Source organism: Trachypithecus francoisi, unplaced genomic scaffold (assembly GCF_009764315.1).
Source record: "Trachypithecus francoisi isolate TF-2019V2 unplaced genomic scaffold, Tfra_2.0 Lachesis_group3, whole genome shotgun sequence".
In the NCBI taxonomy this organism is placed as follows: Eukaryota; Metazoa; Chordata; class Mammalia; order Primates; family Cercopithecidae; genus Trachypithecus; species Trachypithecus francoisi.
In genome coordinates, this window is record NW_022681468.1 from 9,924,315 (window position 1) to 9,946,799 (window position 22,485).

The 22,485-nt window shown below is 34.3% G+C and overlaps 1 protein-coding gene across 7 annotated transcripts in view; it reads right to left on the reverse strand.

The window, feature by feature from the left end:
* Positions 1 to 331: 331 nt before the first annotated feature.
* Positions 332 to 22,485, reverse strand: part of VRK1 (VRK serine/threonine kinase 1) — an 87,955-nt gene continuing 65,801 nt past the window's right edge. For 2 of the 7 annotated variants that reach the window (XM_033191405.1, XM_033191401.1), the window contains exons 11-13: positions 21,563 to 21,741; positions 5,779 to 5,869; positions 332 to 772 (exon numbers count right to left, since the gene is read on the reverse strand). In XM_033191405.1, coding sequence (XP_033047296.1) covers positions 741 to 772; positions 5,779 to 5,869; positions 21,563 to 21,741 — 302 coding nt within the window. In that variant the 3' untranslated portion in view covers positions 332 to 740. Of the gene's footprint in view, positions 773 to 2,199; positions 4,419 to 5,778; positions 5,870 to 21,562; positions 21,742 to 22,485 lie in introns of those variants that run through there. The other 5 variants (XM_033191404.1, XM_033191399.1, XM_033191402.1 and 2 more) reach the window with 4 other exon arrangements.

The following is a 22,485-nucleotide window of genomic DNA, read 5'->3' on the forward strand; positions in this document are numbered from 1 at the left end:
AAGAAAAATAAACTGAATGAATAGGCTCTATCTATTAATATCTAGTTCATAGGTCTTCCGTAGACAAAGCTAGTCTTTACACAATCTTTAATTACACCACCACTTCATCATTTGTCACTTGTTTTCTTGTCATACAGCTTGCACAGACATAATTCTTATGTAATCTTTCATTTATGTAGATTTTCTCTCTCATGGATACACTTCCTCCACTTTTTATTTCATATTCCTTTTCCATCTTTGTACCTCCTGTCTCATACAGCAGGTGCTTAATAAAAGATTTTGGAACAGAACAAAATCAATACAAACCAAACCAAACCTTACAGCCACAACATACTGTGCGTTTGTATCAAACAAAAGAGATTTTTATTTTAAGCTTTGCATTTCCTAAAAAGTGAGGACTCTGTCAAACATTTTTATCCACTCTGAGAAATGTACAGTGATTAGAAAAGTGCATGTCATAATAATTTTCATATATATGTACTCCAAAATATCACAAACACATGGCTTTGGAATAACTTAAGGAGTATAATCTGAAGATTTTGAAATTTCATAAATTAGCCTTTAATGAAATTGTACAAAATATTTATTTTTATAAAAAAAGTTTGTTTTCTGAACACATGGGTATTTAATTATTACTTCCACCTCGCAAGACTCTCATGAAAATAAAACACTTCAAATAGAAAAGGAGAAAAAAGTCAAAAGAAAACAAAGAGAAGGAAAGCTGGTTCACAGCATCTGAATTACTTCTGGACTCTCTTTCTGGTTCTTGAACCTTGAATATAAAAAGAAACTGAAATCATTAATCAATAATTGACAAAAGCAAAAGAAAAGAAATATAAATATCTCTAAAGATAGTACATTTTAAAATCGAATTGACTCTGGTGATTTGCAAAGATAAAATTGACATACAAAGGTATGACTGCTAAAACTCTGAAAATCTTAGAAAATTGGGTCATTTTTTAATATGTCAAAAAATATGCTGACAAAACCTACCTTCTAATCCTAAGCCATATAAAAATGCTTTGACTGATAAAACGTATCTAATTTTTACTAATACTGAAATATTTCTCTCCAAAATTAAATTTATTGTAAAATTTAAAACATTATCTCCAAATATAAACCTTAGCAATATAGATAAGCATTCATTCCTTAGGGGGAAGCGATGAGGTCATGCATGTCATGAAAAGCAAAGGAATGAGTTGCTTTTTAAAGCCTATTACCTACAGCCTTTAGGCAGGAGAGCACTGGGATATACTGAAATGGAAAGTATTTCCTGCTAGGAATTATACAGGTCCCAAATGAGTAGCCTCCTAGAAAATGATCATATGTGATACTGGTCTTAGTCCCTTATGACAGCTCCTGTCTAACTATTCTTGGTTTGGAATAAATCAGTGACTCTCTGCTGGGGGCATGGGAATTCTGCCTCACCAACGAGACATTTCACCCCACCTACTACTCCTACTTCACCTCTGGGCGCAGCAGTCAGCCTGATTATGGCTGCCTAGGGCTGGCAAAAGAAGCAGGGCCATTTCTTTCCCACTGCCGCATGCTATGCTTTGCCAGGAAAGAGCAAGGGCACCAGAGTGAGGGACAGCATGGCGCTCATAATTAATCAATGACTGCACCAAGAAAACACAAAAGATCAATACTTCTTTTCTGAAAAGTACAAAATATTCTTTGAATGTGAAACAAAATTCTACCATACGTATCTAAAGGTTTTCTCATCATGGGTTTATTTAGGTACTTAACATGAAGGTCAGTTTCAAAACTAGCATTTTTAATGTTTCCAAGTTATAGTTTCTGTTCAATCACGATACAGTTCAATGAAAGCAAGCTCACATGAATATCCTTTTTTCTGCCACTCATAATACATACCCTATATACTGTACTGTGACTGATTGTAAAATTTGAGTTTTTTCTTAAATTTCTGTAACATGGCCATCTATTAAAAATATCCCACAGTAGATTTTTAGATTTTTATTTCAAGAAATTTTATTTTTATTATTTTTTGAGAGGGAGTCTCGCTTTGTTGCCAGGCTAGAGTGCAGTGACACGATCTTGGCTCACTGCAACCTCTGCCTCCTGGGTTCGAGTGATTCTCCTGCCTCAGCCTCCAGAGTAGATGAGATTACAGCCGGCTAATTTTTGTATTTTGTTGGTCAGGCTGGTGTCGAACTCCTGACCTCAAATGATGCACCTGCCTCGGCCTCCCAAACTGCTAGGATTACAGGCATGAGTCACTGCGCCTGGCCTATTTCAAGAAATTTGAAATTAATTCTGCACAGAAAACTGAAAATGTTGTGATAGTGAGATTGGCATAAAGGGTATTATAAAATCAAGGTCAATAATCAATACTGTATCTCCCTTTCAATACATTTTAAATCTTTAACCACACTACAAAGAACACTAAACTAACAACTATAAAGCTATATTCAAATAGCATTCTTCTCATTAATGTCTTAATTTGCCATTTTACTCTGAAATTAAATATCATTGCTGCTTATCTCCTTCAATCCAAAGCTTCTCACTGCAACTAAAAGGGCTACTACTGCCTGGAATTTATTATATAATCAGTCCTACGCACCTTATTGACTTTGCTGCATAAATCAATTCAATATTTTCCCTATAATCAATTCTAATTGTTACAAAAAAAAAATCTATCTTCTTATCTCTTTAATTTAAAATATAACCATTTTCATAATATACACTACTGGCAAAGGGTCCAATCATAAGACTAATGTATGTAATTTGATATTTGGAAAATAGCATACGAGTTTGGGATGCTTTTCTATGATTTTATAACGTAGTAGGAAAAAAGTAGGACATTTCTTTGTAGGGTTCCCTTAAAAATATCTACTTTTTGACTAGTCATGCTTTCTCCAAAGATTCCTCAGGAATGGTCCAAAATCCAATGTTCTTAAAAATCATACCAACAAAAGTAGCCTCCATTTTATGAAAAGGAGGGGGGAAGTACACCAGCCATAAATATCATGACTATATTAGCTAATTTTTAGCACAATTCTGAAATACTGGCATAATTTTGAAATGCCAGAATATGCATGATTTTTAAAGGCTTATTTTGTGAGGGGAAAAATTACTTGCATCAAATAATCAAATTTTCTCAACTGGTAAAAATTATGCCTTGCATAAAAGTAAAAGGATTAGAGGCCTCTGTTCTTCTTGAAAACCATCCCATCACCTCCTCTCTTTATTTGAGAAAACCTACACAATACACATTTTGAAAGCTTTCAGAATGTGTTCTTACACAATAGACCCCCAACTATTCAAAATGAGTTTAGGTGTATCAAGAAAATTATACACGTTTTTAAAATGGTCTAAATAGATATTAAAGGAGAGTTGCTCCCATTTTGCTAGGCACAGCATTCTGAAAGATCACACAGTGAGAAAAATCTCTTACCATATTGTAAATCATAAATTGTGTTTGAAAATAAAATTGTTAATGAAGAAACTGACATTTCTAAAGCTGCTGTTAGAGGTAACCATTCTTGAAACGTTTATGACACAAAATCTTAAAGCCCTAAAACACAGTATTCACTGAATTGCACTATGTATCTTAAAAATCAAAAAAACAAATGTAATAATGTGTCTTTTCCTTCAAGTTACTTTTACACTGATAAATTTAAAAATATACATTTACACAAACTCTCGGCTTTTTCTTTTTGCTGGAAGAAAAAGCTTTTTCTTTTTGCTGGAAGCAATAACATTTTACCATCAGATAATATTTCTCTCACTTATGATTATTTTGATAGTAAAATACCTTAACTTGCCTTGTACTTCAGGGGGAAAAAGTGAACTGTAATGGGGGAAATAAACAGCATTTTAAGAAAAGCAATTCTGAGTTTATATGAATATGGGTGAATCTGATTATTCTTTATCTTCTTAAAAAGTTATGTCAAAAAAACTGAATTGTTCTCCTTAAATTATTTATGACTTTACTATACTCTTTTGTCATTAATAAAATAACAAAAATACTAATATATTTTCTCATGGGAAAAACCATCAGTAGAAGACCTTACACTAAAAATTTAGGTTAAAAAAATTTCATAATTATACTAGAATTTAAAGACATGTATCTATCAAAACAAAAACCCTTGATGCTCATTAAGCAAAGTTCAGGTAACAAATGATGTCCAGGCAGTCAAGAGAGGGATGAGTCTTCCCGATGCACAGCTGAGACTCTGCCTTAGACTTAATGAGTGTCAATCTCACTAGAACAATGCGGGATCTTTCTGAAACTAAAATTGCCAGTTTTAAAATTTAAGGGATTGTTTTTTAAGAATACTGCTGTATCTTTATAAATACTCCTTAATTTTGTTCCCACTCACTGTCATAGCTGCTGCTGCTAGCCTCTGGCTGAGACATGCTTCGATGTATTGCTCCTTGGGACTCCTCACTTCCTAGTAACAAAATGAACAAGACAGGGGAAAAGCGAAAAAAGACAGTAGCGAATGCAAGACAGCAGCGGAAAAAAGAGAGGGACTACTTCAAAACCTTTCACCTTCAGTGTGAAGTTATATAGTCCCTCTTCAGGTATCTCAAGTATTCTTTGGGTTAAAGCAGATTAAACCAAAGGATGTTCTAACCATAATATGTAATGAAGAACATAGTAATAAAATCAGGACAAAAATGATTCTCTTTCAAAGTTGAATACTTTGCTTTCCACAAACATGCACTGATGCCACTAGCAAAAGGAAGGTAAAATAAATTGGTGGCATTACTCAATATGGTACCTATGCTTTAAAAAATTTTTTTTAACCAAAAATAAGCCTTTTTTGTTAGAAACCAAGGAATATTTCAGGACAAACAAAATAATTAAAATTTTTTTTTTAAAAAGGCAGAGAGGAAAAATCTTTTTAAAAAAATGTATTGGGGGCCATACTGAATAGCTCTCTTTATTGAGTCAAGCACATCATCATATCACATGAATCCTGGAACATACTGGCTGGCAGTTTATTAAACATATCAGACCAAAGTCCAACCTAGTTCTGCCATTTGCAGATGCTGCCTTTGCTCATGTCATTTCTGGAACTATTGGAAGTGCCTTCAGTGCCAGTTTATAAGCCATCTCAGAAATGACTTCGTATCTTTTTTTTTTTTTTTTGCTTCAAGAACTGTGAAAAGTGAACAGCCATAAAGTTTTAATTCTTTTCCTTTTAACTTGTTCAGAAAAAAAGAAGAGGTTGACAAACTTTGTAAGAAACAATTAGGCAGCTCAGTTACAACAGACCCACGTCTGACCCCTGACACTCACTATCATACCCAGAGTTATGTGGGATCGGTGTGAGGAAGTGGAAAGATATTGGCCTGACAGTTAAGAGTTCCAGTCTCTATCACCCTTTCACAACAGCTCAGTCATTTATTTTATTTATTTTAGAGATGGGGTTTCTATGTTGCCCAGACTGGACTCAAACTCCTGGGCTCAAGTGATCCTCCTGCCTCAGCCTCCTGAGTAGCTGAGACTACAGGCACACGTCAGTCACCACGCCTGTCAGCTCTGCCATTTAATCATTCAGTGTCTCGGGCTCCAAATCTGCAAAATGAAGGCAGCTTCCCAGTCTCAACTTTGTAATTATTGTGGAGAGAAAATAATCTAACGTATGTACAAAAGACACTGCAATACATACTATACAAAAATCTTGTGGCATTTTATTATAAAATCAAAAGGTCATGACCCAAATAGTTGACCCCTCATCTAATGGGAGGAAATGAAATTTGTGTTTACGTATGGAAGCAGCTAGGCAAAACTGTTCAACTTACGGGTCTGTATGGCCTCTTCTGTCTGTGTGTTCGACCATTCCATATCTTCAACACCAGATTGCTTGCTTTCTTCAATTTCTTTCTTTCGCTTCTTACATATAAAAATTAAAGAGAGAGAGAGAGAGAGAAATATGTCCGACAGTCAAGTAAACTACAAACTCATCACGTATTTGTGTGTGTGTGTCTGTGTGTAACTGTATATAGGTGTGGGTGTGTCAAAACACACAGGAAAAATATTCTCAACTTCAGGATAGTGGTTACCTAAAGGAATGGATGAAGGATGGAAGAAAGGGGGAGTACAAGAACTTTCAACTAGACAGTTAACCCAGACGGTAGGTATATTTGTTATATCCACCTCTAACTTTTCATGCTTTATATATTTCATTATTGAAAGCTACGGTTTAACCATCAGGATTGATCATACAGAAACTCTTTTAAAACAAAATGTTTTACAAACTCACGATCACCACTCAGGCCAATGATACTCTCCACATAGTACAATGCGGGTGGGATGGAGAGAGGATAATCTATTTGATACATGGAAAAAATGTATGTCTTGTCCCATATATTACATCAGTGTTTGTACCATATAACACTGGTGGTAAAATTCTATTTATGAATCAATAATGGAAAACTTGTAATAAATGTTTCTCTTTCAGCATACTTTTTATTAAAAGTTTAAGAGGGCCATAAACCTTACTGTAAATGAATACTCTTAAAAGTACAAAGCTCTCCTAAAATCTCAAAAACCATCTGGATTTCCCACATTCTCTTGGGCCTGTCCTATTTTTCTAGTGAAGTGTTATTTAGGAGTCAGTGCTTATATTCTGTCACTATCCATTCTTCCCAAATGTTCCTTCAATTTAATTTTATTACTTTCTACCACTACAACATTTTTTAACAGGTCCAGTCCTGCGTTAAGTTTCTAAATTCTCTAACATCTCTATACATAGGTAAAATTATAGAGGGACATTAGTAATAAATATGAAACTTTGAATTTTGTATTTAACTTTATCTTGTGTACTTTCAAATTTAAACTGGTTAAAATCCAAATTTTAATCCAAAGCTTCTTTTGGTTGCCTAAAATAAGTCTGTATCATTTAGAAAACCATCTGATATGCCCCAAATCTCACAGGTTCACAATGCAACAGAATGTCCTCATTTATATTTTCTAACAATTAACAATAAGTTAAACTTCATCTGAGAATGTTCCTTGCTGCAGGCCATTTTGTGTACAGCTAGAAAAGAGGATATTGCCTGCTGACAGCACATTGTTCCTTTTCCTAATGGCAACCATGGGTTCTGTTCCAAAGAGAACTACATGGGAAAGCTGAACTCTATTCAAGCCACATTATCTTAAAACCTCCAAATGGTCAGAACTGTTATTATCTATGTATTACAATTAATCCCACTGTTTCAAAACATTCTTAAGGTGGCTGCGGAAAATTAGAACTCAGAGATACCCACCATGTTCCTAAAGAAAATGCTTCACATATACAAAAGTAACAACTTGACTGAACCTTGAGAAACTTTCAAAGGCATTCATTTAGCAGATTTGTATATGGAGGTACTGCCTCTCAAAAATAGCTGTAAGAGTGGCTGTAACTTCATATAACTGATGAGAAAAGGGGAGAATACCTTACATCTTTCTTTTCCAAAGTGTTGCTTCATGATTACCATCTAAACCCTGCTGGGCTGAACAGATTGGTTCGATAATTACATACAATAACTGCAGTGGGCAGGTAACCCTCAGCTGGCACAGGGCAGCTCCCCTGTGAGAACTTCCATATGCAAACTGCACTGATGGAGTGCATTAGGTACATCTTTCCTGCCTGTGCACAGGCCTGATTAACGCCAGCCAAGACTCCAAGGTTAGCATGTCAGCAGATTTGTGATGCATTAGGCAGGAATAAACACAGACACTTTTGTTCGTTCAGACCAAAATTAAGGAGGAATATTTCAGTACTATATTGCTTTCCATACAGCAGAGAATACATTTTCCAGTTTTTGGAGAGCAGATTTTTAAATGCTCATTATAAAGGGAGCTAGCTATCCAATACATTTTACCCAAGAACCTAAGTGCATTCATCTAGTTTTCAAGCTTATTTAATAAAAGGGGGCTTTCTTAATCTCCATGAAGGTAAATTACATAGGAAGGAAAATCAGACAGTATTCAACCAACAAAAACAACACCTGTGCTTTAAGCAGTATGCATTAGGTAAAGCACTCTACTGCATTAATCCACACTTCAGCCAGGTAACTCCTGCCCAACTTTTCTAACAACGTACATAGTCTGGATACAAAGGGCCAGTGGTCTACAGATGAATTTAAAAACAAAAATAAAACCCTTCAAGTTTAGTAGTATCTAAGTATGTTATCAATTTTATAAGGCAATGAGTAAAATTCTAAGCAATCTGCTGCCAGCTTCTTCCTTCTGAATATTTCCAAATGCTTCATTTTGTTATTTGTCAACATCCTTAAGGCTTCAGATAGTGCATATTTTGGTTCCTTTTGAAGAGAAAAATGGCTTCACAAAGTGACTATGCTAATCTCTGATTTTTGTCACATTCTGTATGAGGTCTCACAGGTGCCTCTGTGTTTAATATGAAACCAAAATATTGTATGATATACTAACTTATAAAATAAACTTGAGTATTCTTTTAATTCAGCACAGCTAAAATATCTTCAGAAATTAGATTTCAAAGGGCACTAGAATATATATTACATATTATATTTTTGAAGTGTTTAGATATGCTAAAGTTTAGTTAATTAGCAGCTTCTCACTTCCAATTTACAAACAGGAAGACAAATAGGCTAGATGCATTTGAACCGATACTTTACTAATAGTCTAAACACCGACTGGAGACCTGCTATTGACTTAAAGTTGTTTTAATAGAAAAGAGAAAAAAAATCTTCAGAAGCAAAAACCAAAGACCTATTCTTTGCTTCCCAAGTCAAGCATCAAAAGGTCACCTCTAGATGCTTTCAACCGCTTCTAAGAAAAGCCAATCAGATTCATGGCTATCTCCAAGAGATGAGTACTCAGGCAGTGTTATTTGGGTTTTGCCCATCCCTTATGACAGAAGTCTACATGTTTACTTTAGAAACTTAAAATATACAGCCTAAAAGTTTTAAAATGCTTCATACAGCACATATGTCATAGAACAAAGAACTTTAAACACTGCATGAATCAGTCCATGTGACTGCACTAGTCAGTTAATCTTATTTTATTTATTTGATTAAATTATTACATTCCCTAACTTAAGTGGCTGAAAACAGAATATTAGTAGTAACTAAAAAGATATACACATCTTCTATGAAGGTAAAGCAAACATGTTACTATACCACAATATTTATGAAACTAATAGAGTTAGTTAAAATCTACTACATAAACAGAAAAAACTGACGCTAGGGATGGAAAACAGCCAGAGAATGTGCTCGGTATTTCTCAGCTGATGGTGATGAAAAGACTAGAACTCAGAGTTCTTTATTCTTATTGCCATTTCCTTTCCACAGCACTAAGCTGTCTCCCTATGTGAGCTTTCAGTAGGAAGCAGCAGTTTCTAGTTGCTGTGTTCTTAATGTATTTTTTCTAGAGTTATATTATAGTACACAAATTTGTGTATTTCATGTAAACTATTTCCATAACCTCCTCTATTTCTCTCCTACTATGTATGCTCCCTGAGGGCAGGGACTATGGTTTTCCTCATTTTTCTAACCCTTAATGAGCTTGGCATAGTGTTTTGCACATATACAGATGTGCACCTGTAGAGGAACTATTAAACTATTCTTGTAATAAAGAGATAATTTCATATCTTCCTCTAAGTCTCTCAAAAACTGTAATATTTGAATGGACATTAATTACAGATATGTTTCAAGAAAATGCAGAAAAAGGTCAAACATAATTACAGGGAGAAGAAATAAAAAGACGGAGAGTTAGGAAATGAACAAATGACTTGAAAAGAGACAGACAAATTTGAGGGATAATCTAAAAATATCCTGCTAGAGGCCTGGCGCAGTAGCTCATGCCTACAATCCCAGCACTTTGGGAGGCCTAGGTGGGCAGATCACTTGAGGTCAGGAGTTTGAGACCAGGTTGGCCATATGGTGAAACCCCATCTCTACTAAAAATACAAAAATTAGCCAGGTGTGGTGGCAGGCACCAGTCCCAGCTGAGGCAGAAGAATTGCTTGAACCCAGGAGGTGGAGGTTGCAGTGAGCCAAGATCACACCAATGCACTCCAGCCTGGGTGACAGAGCGAGACTCCATCTCAAAAAAATAAAATAAAATAAAAATAAAAATTTGCTAGAATTTATTAAAGTGATTTACTATTTTCAATGAGTTTCAGAGATGAAGACTGTAATAAAAATAATGACTATTGCAATTTCCTTCCACAACAGCATTGACCTCCATCTGAAAAGAGGTGAAGATCACCACCACATACTTACTAAGCATCTACTGTGTGCCTGGCACTGTCATTTTCAAGCTGAAAAATAGACACTATAAAATAGTTAAAGCAAAAGAGAACCACCATCTTTTATAAAAACATTAAATACACACATGTTTAATTTCTGCAACTATTTGTTTTGATGTAAACACTGTAAGAAATCCTTTTAGGGTTCCATAAATGAGTGTTCTTACGTAAGTGTCCAGTGTAATCCCACTAACATGGAAATTCATTCTATGAAGTATCAATCCATATGTAAATGTAACACACACATTACCTCACAGTCCACCCTGGATTTTGTTGTTGTTGTCTATTTGTTTAAATTTAGATCTCTTCTGTCAACATTTTTAGTCATCTACTCTGGAGATAGGAAGTACAACTCAAGCAATTTTGCTAATTATTATTAACAGGTCTGAAGGAACGAGGTTAGCAAAATAGTATGATTAAATATATGGCACACGAAGTTTGGAATATCTATGTTCTTCACTAGTTCAAGCTATCCCACCCTTACTTACAAAACCATGAAAAATTAAGGATTTACTGTAACTATCCAAATATAGTTACAAAAATTGCAGGTAATTTATATGAATGTGCCAGAAAATACTGATACAATGGTAGACTTCGTCAGAATAAATGGGGGAAAAAACTATCTGGTTGGCTATCAGGGCTCCAGGCGCAACACATTTTTTTCAGCAAAAGCACTGCTTTCATCAAGTCAGCATAATGTGTCTATTCACTTATTTTAGAGCACATGGATGTCCCTTCAGCTTGGCTTACTACGGAACTAGGGAAAGCTGCCTTCAAGCTCTACTGTCATCCTTTCTCCTAGAAAAAACACTCAGCTAATGCGCAGACAAGCTGTGGAACAAGCTAACCCTTGATTACATGATCTACAGGAGTACTACATGCTTCAGAACTTTCATCAAAATGTCGCACAATAACAGCAAGCACAACCTAGAAAAATCTCCCAATGACGCTTTTGAAAACAGTAAATTCAACTTCCAACTTGTTGGCAGCAATGGCTTTTAATTGGCAGAATGGATTCTAACATCATTCATATTACAAGGAGATCATGAAACTTTAATATGATCAAATATATAGTCACTTAACAAGATGAAAGCTGTTTCCAGAGATTCAATGAACTACGGTCTAGAAGACTAGTATGTCAGTGTATTCTATTCTGGATTAAAGTCAACGTGACACCACTTCACTCATGTTTTCCTTTGACGGTTCCATGACATGCACCATTAAGGTCGAAAACTTTTGGCAAAGTTAAGATGTTTCAAAAGTACAATTTATGGGTAAAGGCAAATAAGTGGCCAGGTCATGCTTTGTCTTTAACATTTTATGCCTAAAATCACTAGGATGCCTTGAACTTTCTGTATAAATGCATAATAATAATGATTTTGTGGCCCTGAACAAGTCACCTAGCCTCTTCTGAGTTTTAGTTCCATCATTTATGAACAAATGAATTTCACAGGCATGCTGCAAAAGTTATAAAAAATAATTTAAAGGTCCTGAAAGAATATAGAAACTACATAAATGCTCAGTGATAACCTAAAGTTTAAAGGGTCAATATCCTATTACCTGTACTGAGCACAATCAAGTCTTCTGAGGAATTCTCAATAATTAAAAACGTAAGATTTTAAAAACCATTTAATATAATACTATAAACTAAGGAGGCTAATCTTTATAAATACGTCAATGAAAACCAAAACCTATATATATATACTGGTGGGGAGTTAACTAATCTCAAGGCAACACACGAACAAGTGTATTACAGAACAAACTGGGCTACATTAGAGTTACTATTAAAAACATACTACCTGATCTTCCCTCAATAAACTTATGTCCCAAAACACCTAATTCCTAAACACACAGGCAGAAAATAGCAGACACAGAATTCTCTGGTGGTCAGGAATCCTCTGCTTTATGTCAACTACCTATTATCCTTTAGTATCAATTATTTAGCTTAAGAAAAAAAAAAGGTTAACTACAAACTGATTAATTTGACTTATATGTTCTTAATAAAAGTTATAGAGCTACATTTTACTTATTTTAAAAATTTGTTTATATTCTGCCTTAACAAGATGGAGTTACATTTTAGTCTTCATTTCACAGTAATTAACATCTTGTCTTTCACTGCAAAATCAACTTTTACCAATTCATAATCATTTACTATTCCAAACAATCTATTTTAACACACATACTCAGTAAGTGAAATATAACCGAGTCTTCATTCACATGTGCCTAATAACCTGTTTTAATAAACTGAACTTTTAAAGATATAAGATCTTAGTTTATTAGAAGGTTCAAATGAAAACAGATTCAAATGAAAATGTTCCATGTTATTTTCTTATCATCAATAAACTAGAAAGATGGGAAAAGTTAAATAGTGGATGAAATAACAGCATTAACAATAATATTGCAGTTAACATTTACTGGTCACTTGCTATGTGCCTGCCACTGTTCTAAGCACTTTATATCTTTTAATTCTCACAACAATCTTATAAGCAAGGCAGATAACATTCTTATTTCAACAGAAAGAACTTTTTAAAAAACTTCATCCATTATTAAAAAGAAATGCACAGAGGCCGGGCATGGTGGTTCATGCCTGTAATCCCAGCACTTAGGGAGGCTGAGGCAGACGGATCACCTGAGGTCAGGAGTTTGAGATCAGTCTGACCAACACGGAGAAACCCTGTCTCTACTAAAAATACAAAATTAGCCAGGGGTTGTGGTGCATGCCTGTAATCCCAGCTACTTGGGAGGCTGAGGCTGGAGAATCGCTTGAACCCGGAGGTTGCAGTGAGTCAAGATCGTCCCATTGCACTCCAGCCTGGGCAACAAGAGCAAAACTCTGTCTCTCAAAAACAAACAAACAAAACAAAACAAAACAAAAAAACATGCACAGAAATGTTTAACATTTCCAAAGAACTGGTCATTATATCAGAAAAATAAATCTAATAGTATCCTTTGAGATCTCAATTTTGAGTACTTCTTATAAGCATGTCCTTTCATTACTTCAAGAAATTCTTCTGGGCACCATTCAAGACATTTATATGATACCAAATTTCCTTCTGTATCACTTATAGTAAGGTACTTACATATACAGAGATCAAAAAATAGTAAGTGTGCATCACTGCCCACATGCAAAAGTTGGTCATGGGGTTGACAGATGCTACAATGCAAAGTCTAAAATGCCCGATATTTGCTATGCCTATTTGCAAAAGGGCTGTTTTCTGCATAGAGGCTATTCAGACACGCAAATTTTAATATGCAGTGGTTCTTAACTATGTCTGCAAAATGAAATCACGTAAGAAATTTTTTAAAAATCCTGACGGTCCCACCCTTATAGCTTTTGATTTACTTGGTCTAGGGTACAGCCCAGATAGTGGGATACTTAAAAGCTCCCAGGTGAATCTATTATAATATGCAACTAAGGATGCCACCCACAGCCTCACAAGCACCTCCATTAAAATGATCTGAGGTACTTGTGTGTTAACGGACCCTCCCAGACCAGAAAAAGAAACTGGAGAAGCAGGGAGTCCTGGCACCCAAAAAACAAGCTATCTGGTCACAAATTTCACTCATTTCTGAAATCACTGGAAGTAGATGTCTGTAATGAAAATTCTATTAAACTAACAGGAAAACAGGTATTACAACTTGGACTGAGGTATACACTATTAAAATCAGTCAAACAACAACAACAAAAATGACTGGATAATAAACATTGAAAAAAATCTAAGCGATATCACAGAACCAAAACAGAAAGAAATTAAACTCAAAAAGAACAATCCCTCTGCCAAAACAGTTGATATAAAAAAGTCTCATAATTACTATTCTCAAAGGATTTAAGAGGCTATCTTACCGATAAAACAAGAATATGCTGGCATATTAAAAAAAGAACTAGTACCCTTAAAATATGACCAAAAAACAAAACAGATGTAACAAATGAGCAACCAGAAGCCCACAGATCTATACAGAACAGTGTTAAGGACAGAAAATGAACATGTATTGAAGAGTTAGGAGACATGGAGAAAAGAAGCCAGGTTCCAGAGTTCCCAGATTCATGTGGTAGGAGTTCCGGAGGGACAGAAAAGGAAATCCTCACGTACACAGAAAATAAATTTTTCAAGTGTTTAATACAGGCATTAAGCCTTTAGATGAAAAAGGTCCACCAAATACCAAGAAAGAAAACTAAACAAAGTATAAAGAACAAACCAGAACACACACACACTTGTGCACAGATACCTGCAGAATGCCAGGACAAAGAGAAAGGCAAGAAGCTTCAAAGCAAGAGTGGAAAAAATAGAAATCTAGTAAAAAACAAACATCAGGAAAATCAGATGTTAGAAGGCAAAAAAGCAATGTCTTCGATTAAAAACTATATAGCCACATTAGTTTTCAACTAGGGAAAGACAGATATTTTTGGACTTCTCAAGGTTTACAAGTTTATCATTCAGAAGCTTTCTTTAAAAAAAAATTTAGCATATACTCTGAAACAAAGCCAAGAGAAAGGACATGGATAACAAACAAACAAAAAACACAAAATATGTTAGACTCATGATGAACTCTAAATAACAACACATACTATATAAATGACACAAAAAACTAGAACTAAAAATTCCAGATGATTGTAGTGTGAGAGATGGTTTGTGGAGGGCTCAGAGGGTAAAACTAAAAACAAGCTCTGTTTACTCTTGTGAGAAAAGGATATAAATTCTAATTAACTCTAAATGTTCACACACATAAACAAAATGTGTTAAAAAATGAGTGGAGACATTTTGGAGGTTAAGATTTCACAACTTCCCTCCACCTAAAATCTGAAGTAATGAACCCAAAATAACAATTAAGAAGTATTTCAGCAGCAAACAGAAGTAGCATAGCTTCGCAGCATAGCCTTTGAAAAGTGACGACCGTGAAGTCTGTCAGACACTTCAAGAATGTGAGCAAACATCATTCCGAAATTTTTCACCAGTAGTCCTCAATTTAGAAGATGTAAGTCAGGCAGCTTGGGGGAGAAAAGACTTCAGCCCGTTGAAAAGAGGAAACCCTCCCTACTCCCACAGTGACTCCCCAAAAGCAGGACCTGTAATTTTGTTTCTTCCCTGGCTGGGAAGAAACCAGGAGAAAGAGGGCAGAATAATAAAAATCACTAATTATCTTCAACAGTAAACAGGGAACTACCACAACCAGTGAGAAAAGAGAACATAAATAAGAAACATAAAGACCTAAAGCTATGGAGAAGAGATCGCCAACATAGTCTTTCTTTCACTGTGGATTCACTAAGAACATCCCAAATTAATAAACTCACATTTCTGCTTCTTCTGGGTAGGCAGAGAATGGAAGCAAATACTGGAAAATGACTGATAAATTTGGCCTATGGCTCACCAGACCCCACCCCCAAATATGTATTCATAGGCGAAGACAATGAATTGACAATATATCAAGCCCTAAAATCCAAACTATAAAGAGTAACATTCTCAAAGATGGGAAAGTCAAAGATTCACAAATACAATAATCTAGTAAATTCAAATAAAGCTATCCTTATCCAATATGAATAAGACAGAATAAGCATGCCAACAAAGAGTATCAGGAGACAAGAAAAGAAACTGAAAAAGAAGCTCATAACATGCAAAAGACAGCTGAAGACTCCACCTCTGAAAAAAAACAGTCCTCCCCCAAGGAAGAAAATTTTATAAAAAGGCATCAGAGGCTTAAAAAAAGGCTTAAAAAATAGATTAAAAAATACTTACTTTTTTAAAAAAGTAGAGGAAATGATTTTTTAAAAGACAAAAAGATAGCAAGGAAACCGCACAGCTAAACAAAACAATCATTATAGAACGTATATATATTAGGAATAGTAAAAAACAGAGCAGACATTGCTGACAACCAGATGACATAAAGGAAGGACTTTGTATAATCACAGATAATCCAATAAAAAAAACAGAGTAAGAATTAAGCAGTTAGAAGAAAATAGACATGGATGTTGTGTATTATCTCTACAGACACAGAAAACTACAAACACGACTGAGATAAATGGAAGAACATCTAAGTAACTATAGGGGCCTACTATGTCTATGGAAGAGAAGATGTCAGTTCCTTCCGAATTGCTCTATAGAGTAAACGCAATTTTAGTCAAAATCCTGGAAGTATTTTTAAGGAAACTAATAAGCCAATTCTAAAATTTATATGTAAATTCAAGGAGCCATGAATAGCAAAGACAATGCTAAAGAAATAGAAGTTGGAGAATATATGCTATCAGATAGCATTATGAAGCCAATAGTTCAAACAGTGTGGCATTGGCACAAAGATGGACAAGCAGGCCAATGGTACAGAATAGGGCCTCTAGAAAAAAACTCAAAACACCTATGGTTACCACTGCAATGCTGTAAGGACAGGATCATCTTTCCAACAAATGGTTTACATCAACTAGACATCCAAAAGAAGGAAAACAAATACTGACTCACACCATGCACAAAATCAATTTCTGTTAAACTGCAGACTTAAATGTGATGGATAAGATAAAATTTCTTGAAAATAATGTATCTTCATGATCCTAAGTAGACAAAATATTCCTTAATAGAATATAAAAAGCACTAACCAAAAACAAAAAGACTGATAAACTGAGCTTCATTAAAATGAAGAGATTCCATTCATCAAAAGATACCATATTAAGAGTAAAAAGATTAAACCACCAACTGGAAGATAATATGTGTAACACATACATTGCACACATACAAAGTATTCAACTCTGGCAAATCAAAAGAAAGCTGACAACGTCAACTTTTTTTTTTTTTCTTTTTTTTAAATAGGCAAAAGATTTGAAATGTACTTCACCAAAAACAGGATTATCAAGGCTGGCAGGCATACAAAAATGTTTCAAATCAGTATATTTCAAAGAGATTAAGTTAAAACCATAAACAAATCAGTGCACATCCACCAAAATAGGTGAAATTAAATATGATGCAACAGCTAGTATCAGTGAGCAACTGGAACTCCCCTATGCTACTGATAGGAATTAAACTGAGAGAGCAGCTTTGGAAAACCGACTGGCCCTATCTATAAACCCTCAACGTAAGTAAGCCTTATGCTGCAGCAACCCCAGTATGTACAGACCCAATCTGAAATAAATGTATATATTTCCCCCAAAAATTAAAATAACATTCTTAACAGCATTATCACAACTGCCATAAACTGGAACAATCTGAATGTCCGTCAATAAATTATGGTATAGTCATATGGGATACTACATAGCAAAGAAAAACAACAAATTTTTGTTACATGCAACAGCATGGAAATTCAGAGATACAACTAAATGAAATAAATAAAAGAGTATGTAATATATGATACCATTACTATAATTTCCCCAAATATGGCAAAACTAATTCTGGCAATGATCCATATCTTGATCTGGGTGATGTTTAAGTGAATATTGTGTAAAAGTGTACTTATTCATGCACTTTCTATACATATATAACAGCTTCACTTAACAATTTAGGGCGAAAAAGTCCACTTGACAAAATTCAGCCAAATGAGAAGTTGAAAATAAAGAACTCAGTAACAGATCTAAAGAAAAAAACTGTTAGCAAATGCTGACTCTACTTAACTACAGTACTATGATCAAACCATTAGAAAACAGGAATGTACCAACTTCAACAATCTAAATTTATATAATTACAATACCGTTTATCTTTATTACTGTATCAGGCTAAAACAGCTAGATAGATTTTCACCAAATTTAGAGAGTACGTTCAGGGCAACCTGACTGAAACTACAGACTACATGATATAAAGGCTGTATGAGGTCAATCCCCTCGGAAAGAAAGGAAGAAAGCTGTCCACCAGAGCAGCTGCAGGCTACTGATTTGCAATGGAAGGGCTTTGCTCTTATTCAACTCTTTGTACCCTGTTCCAGGCTAAGTGCCAGCAAGGGTTTATTTAACAATGGTTAAATAAGAGAAACTCTAGAAAGACCAATTAGCATAATGCAGCCAGAAAAATAAAAATTAAAAATTAAAAAATTAGGAGGTAAAATAGAGAAGGAAGAAAGGTATGTGAGTATCATTCATAGGGAGCAACAATATAGGCTGTCTGAAAATGAAAAAATAAAATACAAATTGCAAGGCCATGATCTAGACCTTACTCATCGACTTTCCAGGGATGAGATTCCAGTCAACAACCCTTTTTGCTGACTTAGGCAGGCAACTTAAAACTCTAAAATAGTTAATGGAGGTGTTAATGTTCTTTTAACGTGCTGAGCTCTTTCCAGTAAATTAAGCTGTTCTTAACCCAGATGGAACAGGAAGGAATTCTTTAAGGATGGGATGACATGTCATTGATCTTCGTAGCCCTAGAGACCTAGCCTAGATCAGGTACATAAATTAGACCTTTTACATAATTGTTGAATGTTAATTTATGAGTATACACTAAATCCAGTAACTGTTGCACTGTACTGCCAGATTCTAAAAACTGAAAATGTTTAGTTCTAATCAACAATAAAAATATTTGACTTTGTACTTTTTAAGGGCAGATATATACTTAATCTCTCTGTTCTCCTTCAGGATTATGTCATCTCAAAATTCTACGCTTTAAATAAAGCTCCTTGATTATTAAGCAGAAAACATTTCCAAGTGGGTAAATTCATGTTTCACTCTAGTTTTCAAATATACTGCACCATAATCAAGCATGGCTGCAAAAAAAAAAAGACAAGAAACCTTGCTTCATTCCACTGCTCATCAATTCCTGTAGGTTTTTACCAAAAAGAGTATCTCTTAGGAACCTAAAGACAAACATATATTAAATTAATTAAATCTACCCCTTTCCAAAAGAGAACTGAGTCTGATACCTACACAGAAAATCCACTTTCATCATAGAATCTGAAATTATATACATGTATCTACATACACTTTTTTTTCTTTGATAAGTTTTGTCTTAATTGCATCTGCTCCAGTTTTGTGGTCAACAAGTATGCTGAACGCTGTATCCATATTTGAAATGAAGAGGGTAAAATGGAAGCCTGAGTGGAATTTTTTAGTAAGGTATTGTAGTAAACTTACTTTTTGCATACATGCATAAACAAGCAGAGTGTTTCTTATTGCTCAGGATAGATTTCTCTGCGTTAATATTTATAGCGAGCTTGTATAGTGTTTTTCTCTAAAATTTTGTTTTGTTGATTGAGAAGTAAAGATCTCTGCTGTTAAAAATTATGACAAAGGAAAAGAGAGGAAACAAATGTACTAATTATAAAAATTAACAAAGTAGTAGAATTAGGCATTATGTTTAGTTTTGAGCCTCCTGACATCCAGAGCAAAAAAAGACATCTGGGTTATAGATCTTGCTGCAAAACAGAGGCAGCAAGCTAGTATCTCAAAGAAGAAAGCTTTTCATTGTAGGGAGCCCCCAACTTCTCATCCAGCAGAGCTCTGCTTTTATCTGTTTTCAATGAGAGCATTTACAATTTATATGAAGAAAATGTTCTGCAGTTTAAAAGAAAAGCAAAGCTTGAAAAAAACTGGTCTGGTCCAATCCTTTCACTTTACAAAAAAAAAAAAGAGCCAACAAAATTAATAACTCACTTCAGTTAAAACATGGCTATCGAGCAGCTCATGATCTTACCTAACTTTATCTTAACTTTTATTAATTTCCTTTTATACAAACAATAATCCTGTGTCAGCAAGGAGTGTACAAAAAGCAGTAAACTAATGAAGTAAACCTCCTAATACTTCAACTTGTTCAACTTAGTATTCATTTTTTTCCCCTAAATGAAGCTTTATACATGTCAGGGATGATCCAACAGGAAATTTCCAGCCTTCTGAACTATCCAAGGACACCACAGAATTATAAGGTCACAGATGTTAGCTCTGCAGCAGACTGACCTACTCAGCTGTAAAGTCAGCCAACCTGCAGAAACTAAATTTTCTCCAGCATGTAGGTCCAAACAACAGGGATTTGCAAAGGAAGTGAGGGGCGGGGGCAAGGGGACAGGGGTTGGGAGGGGGGAGGTGGTTGCTCTGGACAAGTTCTCACATAACAGCAGAGATCTTTACTTCTCAATCAACAAAACAAAATTTTAGAGAAAAACACTATACAAGCTCGCTATAAATATTAACGCAGAGAAATCTATCCTGAGCAATAAGAAACACTCTGCTTGTTTATGCATGTATGCAAAAAGTAAGTTTACTACAATACCTTACTAAAAAATTCCACTCAGGCTTCCATCTTACCCTCTTCATTTCAAACATGGATATAGCGTTCAGCATACTTGTTGACCACAAAACTGGAGCAGATGCAATTAAGACAAAACTTATCAAAGAAAAAAAAGTGTATGTAGATGCATGTATATAATTTCAGATTCTATGATGAAATTACAGAGACCTGCTATTTGGCACAGAAAGTCAAATTTTTGGTACAATTTCAAAATTCCTATCTCCTTTGTTAATTGAAAAGATAAAAACTTTTAAACATGCTGCTTCTGATTTTAAAGAGAGAAAATTCTGTTTTAACCCTTTTTCTCAGTTTGGAATATGAGATTTCCAAAGAAATCTATTAGAATTTGTAAAGTTAATGACAGTAAAAATGGTTAATAATGTAAAAAAAAATTTTCTTCTAAAAGTTTTCCTTCCTCATATAAAAATAGCTAACACATTGTATTAAATAATTTCAGATTATAAGGGAAATCAGTAAGTTTATCAATAAGTTAATTATCAAAAATAACCAATAGCAAATCAGCAAGTTAATGCATACCTGTAAAATCTAAAGTGATGCCAGAAGTTCTTTACATGCTTGTATAATACTTCTATCATAAAGTTCATTATTTAACATTTCTCTCCAATTAATGCCCTTATATGCTGATATAAGCTTTATATAATGATATTTCTTCACAGAGCAAAATAATGTTCAAATGGTAAAATGCACCACACCAACAAACAAGGAAATTTTCAAATGGTAATTTTTCAAATACCCGTTTTCAACTGGTAAAACTATGACCATATCCACAAATAAGAAACAACCGAGACAATATGAACCCTAAGGGGTGACTTGGGAAAAAAGAACATATAAATTATGAATTCAGTGCACCATCAAAATTTCTCTGTCAGGTATCAGTATTCCAAGTTAAAATCATTTCAGAAATTTAGTAACTTGCTACCAAACATAATATATAAATAACTATTTTTCTACAGCCCTCTACACATTGTTCTGTATTATAAAAAGTTTGTCTTAATTGCCATGCAATCTGTTCTTTTTCTTCATTGAACTACTGCTATACTTTCTTATAGTATTTGTTGCAATTATAAACACAAGACCAAAGAATAATTTGATAACAAAATTCACCTTTGTTACTGTTTTTGCTTTCAAACCTCCATTCTCCACAACACTGAGGTCCAATTTTCCATCATCCTTACTTCCTATAGCTTTTAGTCCTTGCAAAAGAATATCACGTAAATTTTGATAAAGAGGTTTTTCAGTGTAGTCTAGTAATTTCACTGTTTCCATGTATTTGGCAATTTCACCTAAAAGAATAACACAATCATTTTATAACTTTCAATCACAAATCTAATATATTTCTCTCTTACCTCTAAAAAAACAATTCATGGTTATAGTAAAGTTAGAATGCAAACACACATCTTGTTAAGATACCTATTTTTTTCAATCACTTCAATAAAAAGTATGCTTTTGAACTCAGGAATTGTCACATAACTGAAATTAAAAAAGTATTTTGAGATATAATATAAAACACACTTTTGTAATTTTAAGAAACAAGACAGAACTTAAAATTTAAATATTCATAAAAATAACTATTTTAGTATTAAAGTTATAAAAAAAACAAAGGGATCTAAAGATTATGAAAGTAAAATGTCCTTAAATACAATGAATATCATAGCCAATTTGTTTTTGCCATCAAAGCCATTAGCTCTATAGCAGATAGAGAAATAAAACACACCAAAAAGAGGTCAAAGAAAGAAAAAAGAAATAAGGTCTGGCTTTCCTATAAAAGAGAAAAATCAGCTTCCAAATGATAAAGGTTTACCGTACACTTAGACAGAACCACACCATAAAAAAGAAATCCTACTAGTCAAGATCAACACTTCTCAACATCAAAAATCCATTTTTGAGCTAATGACACACACAGACCTTTCCCCCGACCTCCAGACTTGTATATCTACCATTCATATATTAGTCCTTGGATGTGTAAATATCACCATTAATTCCAACAAACTCACATCTAAACTCTTGACCTATCCCTAAAACTTGAG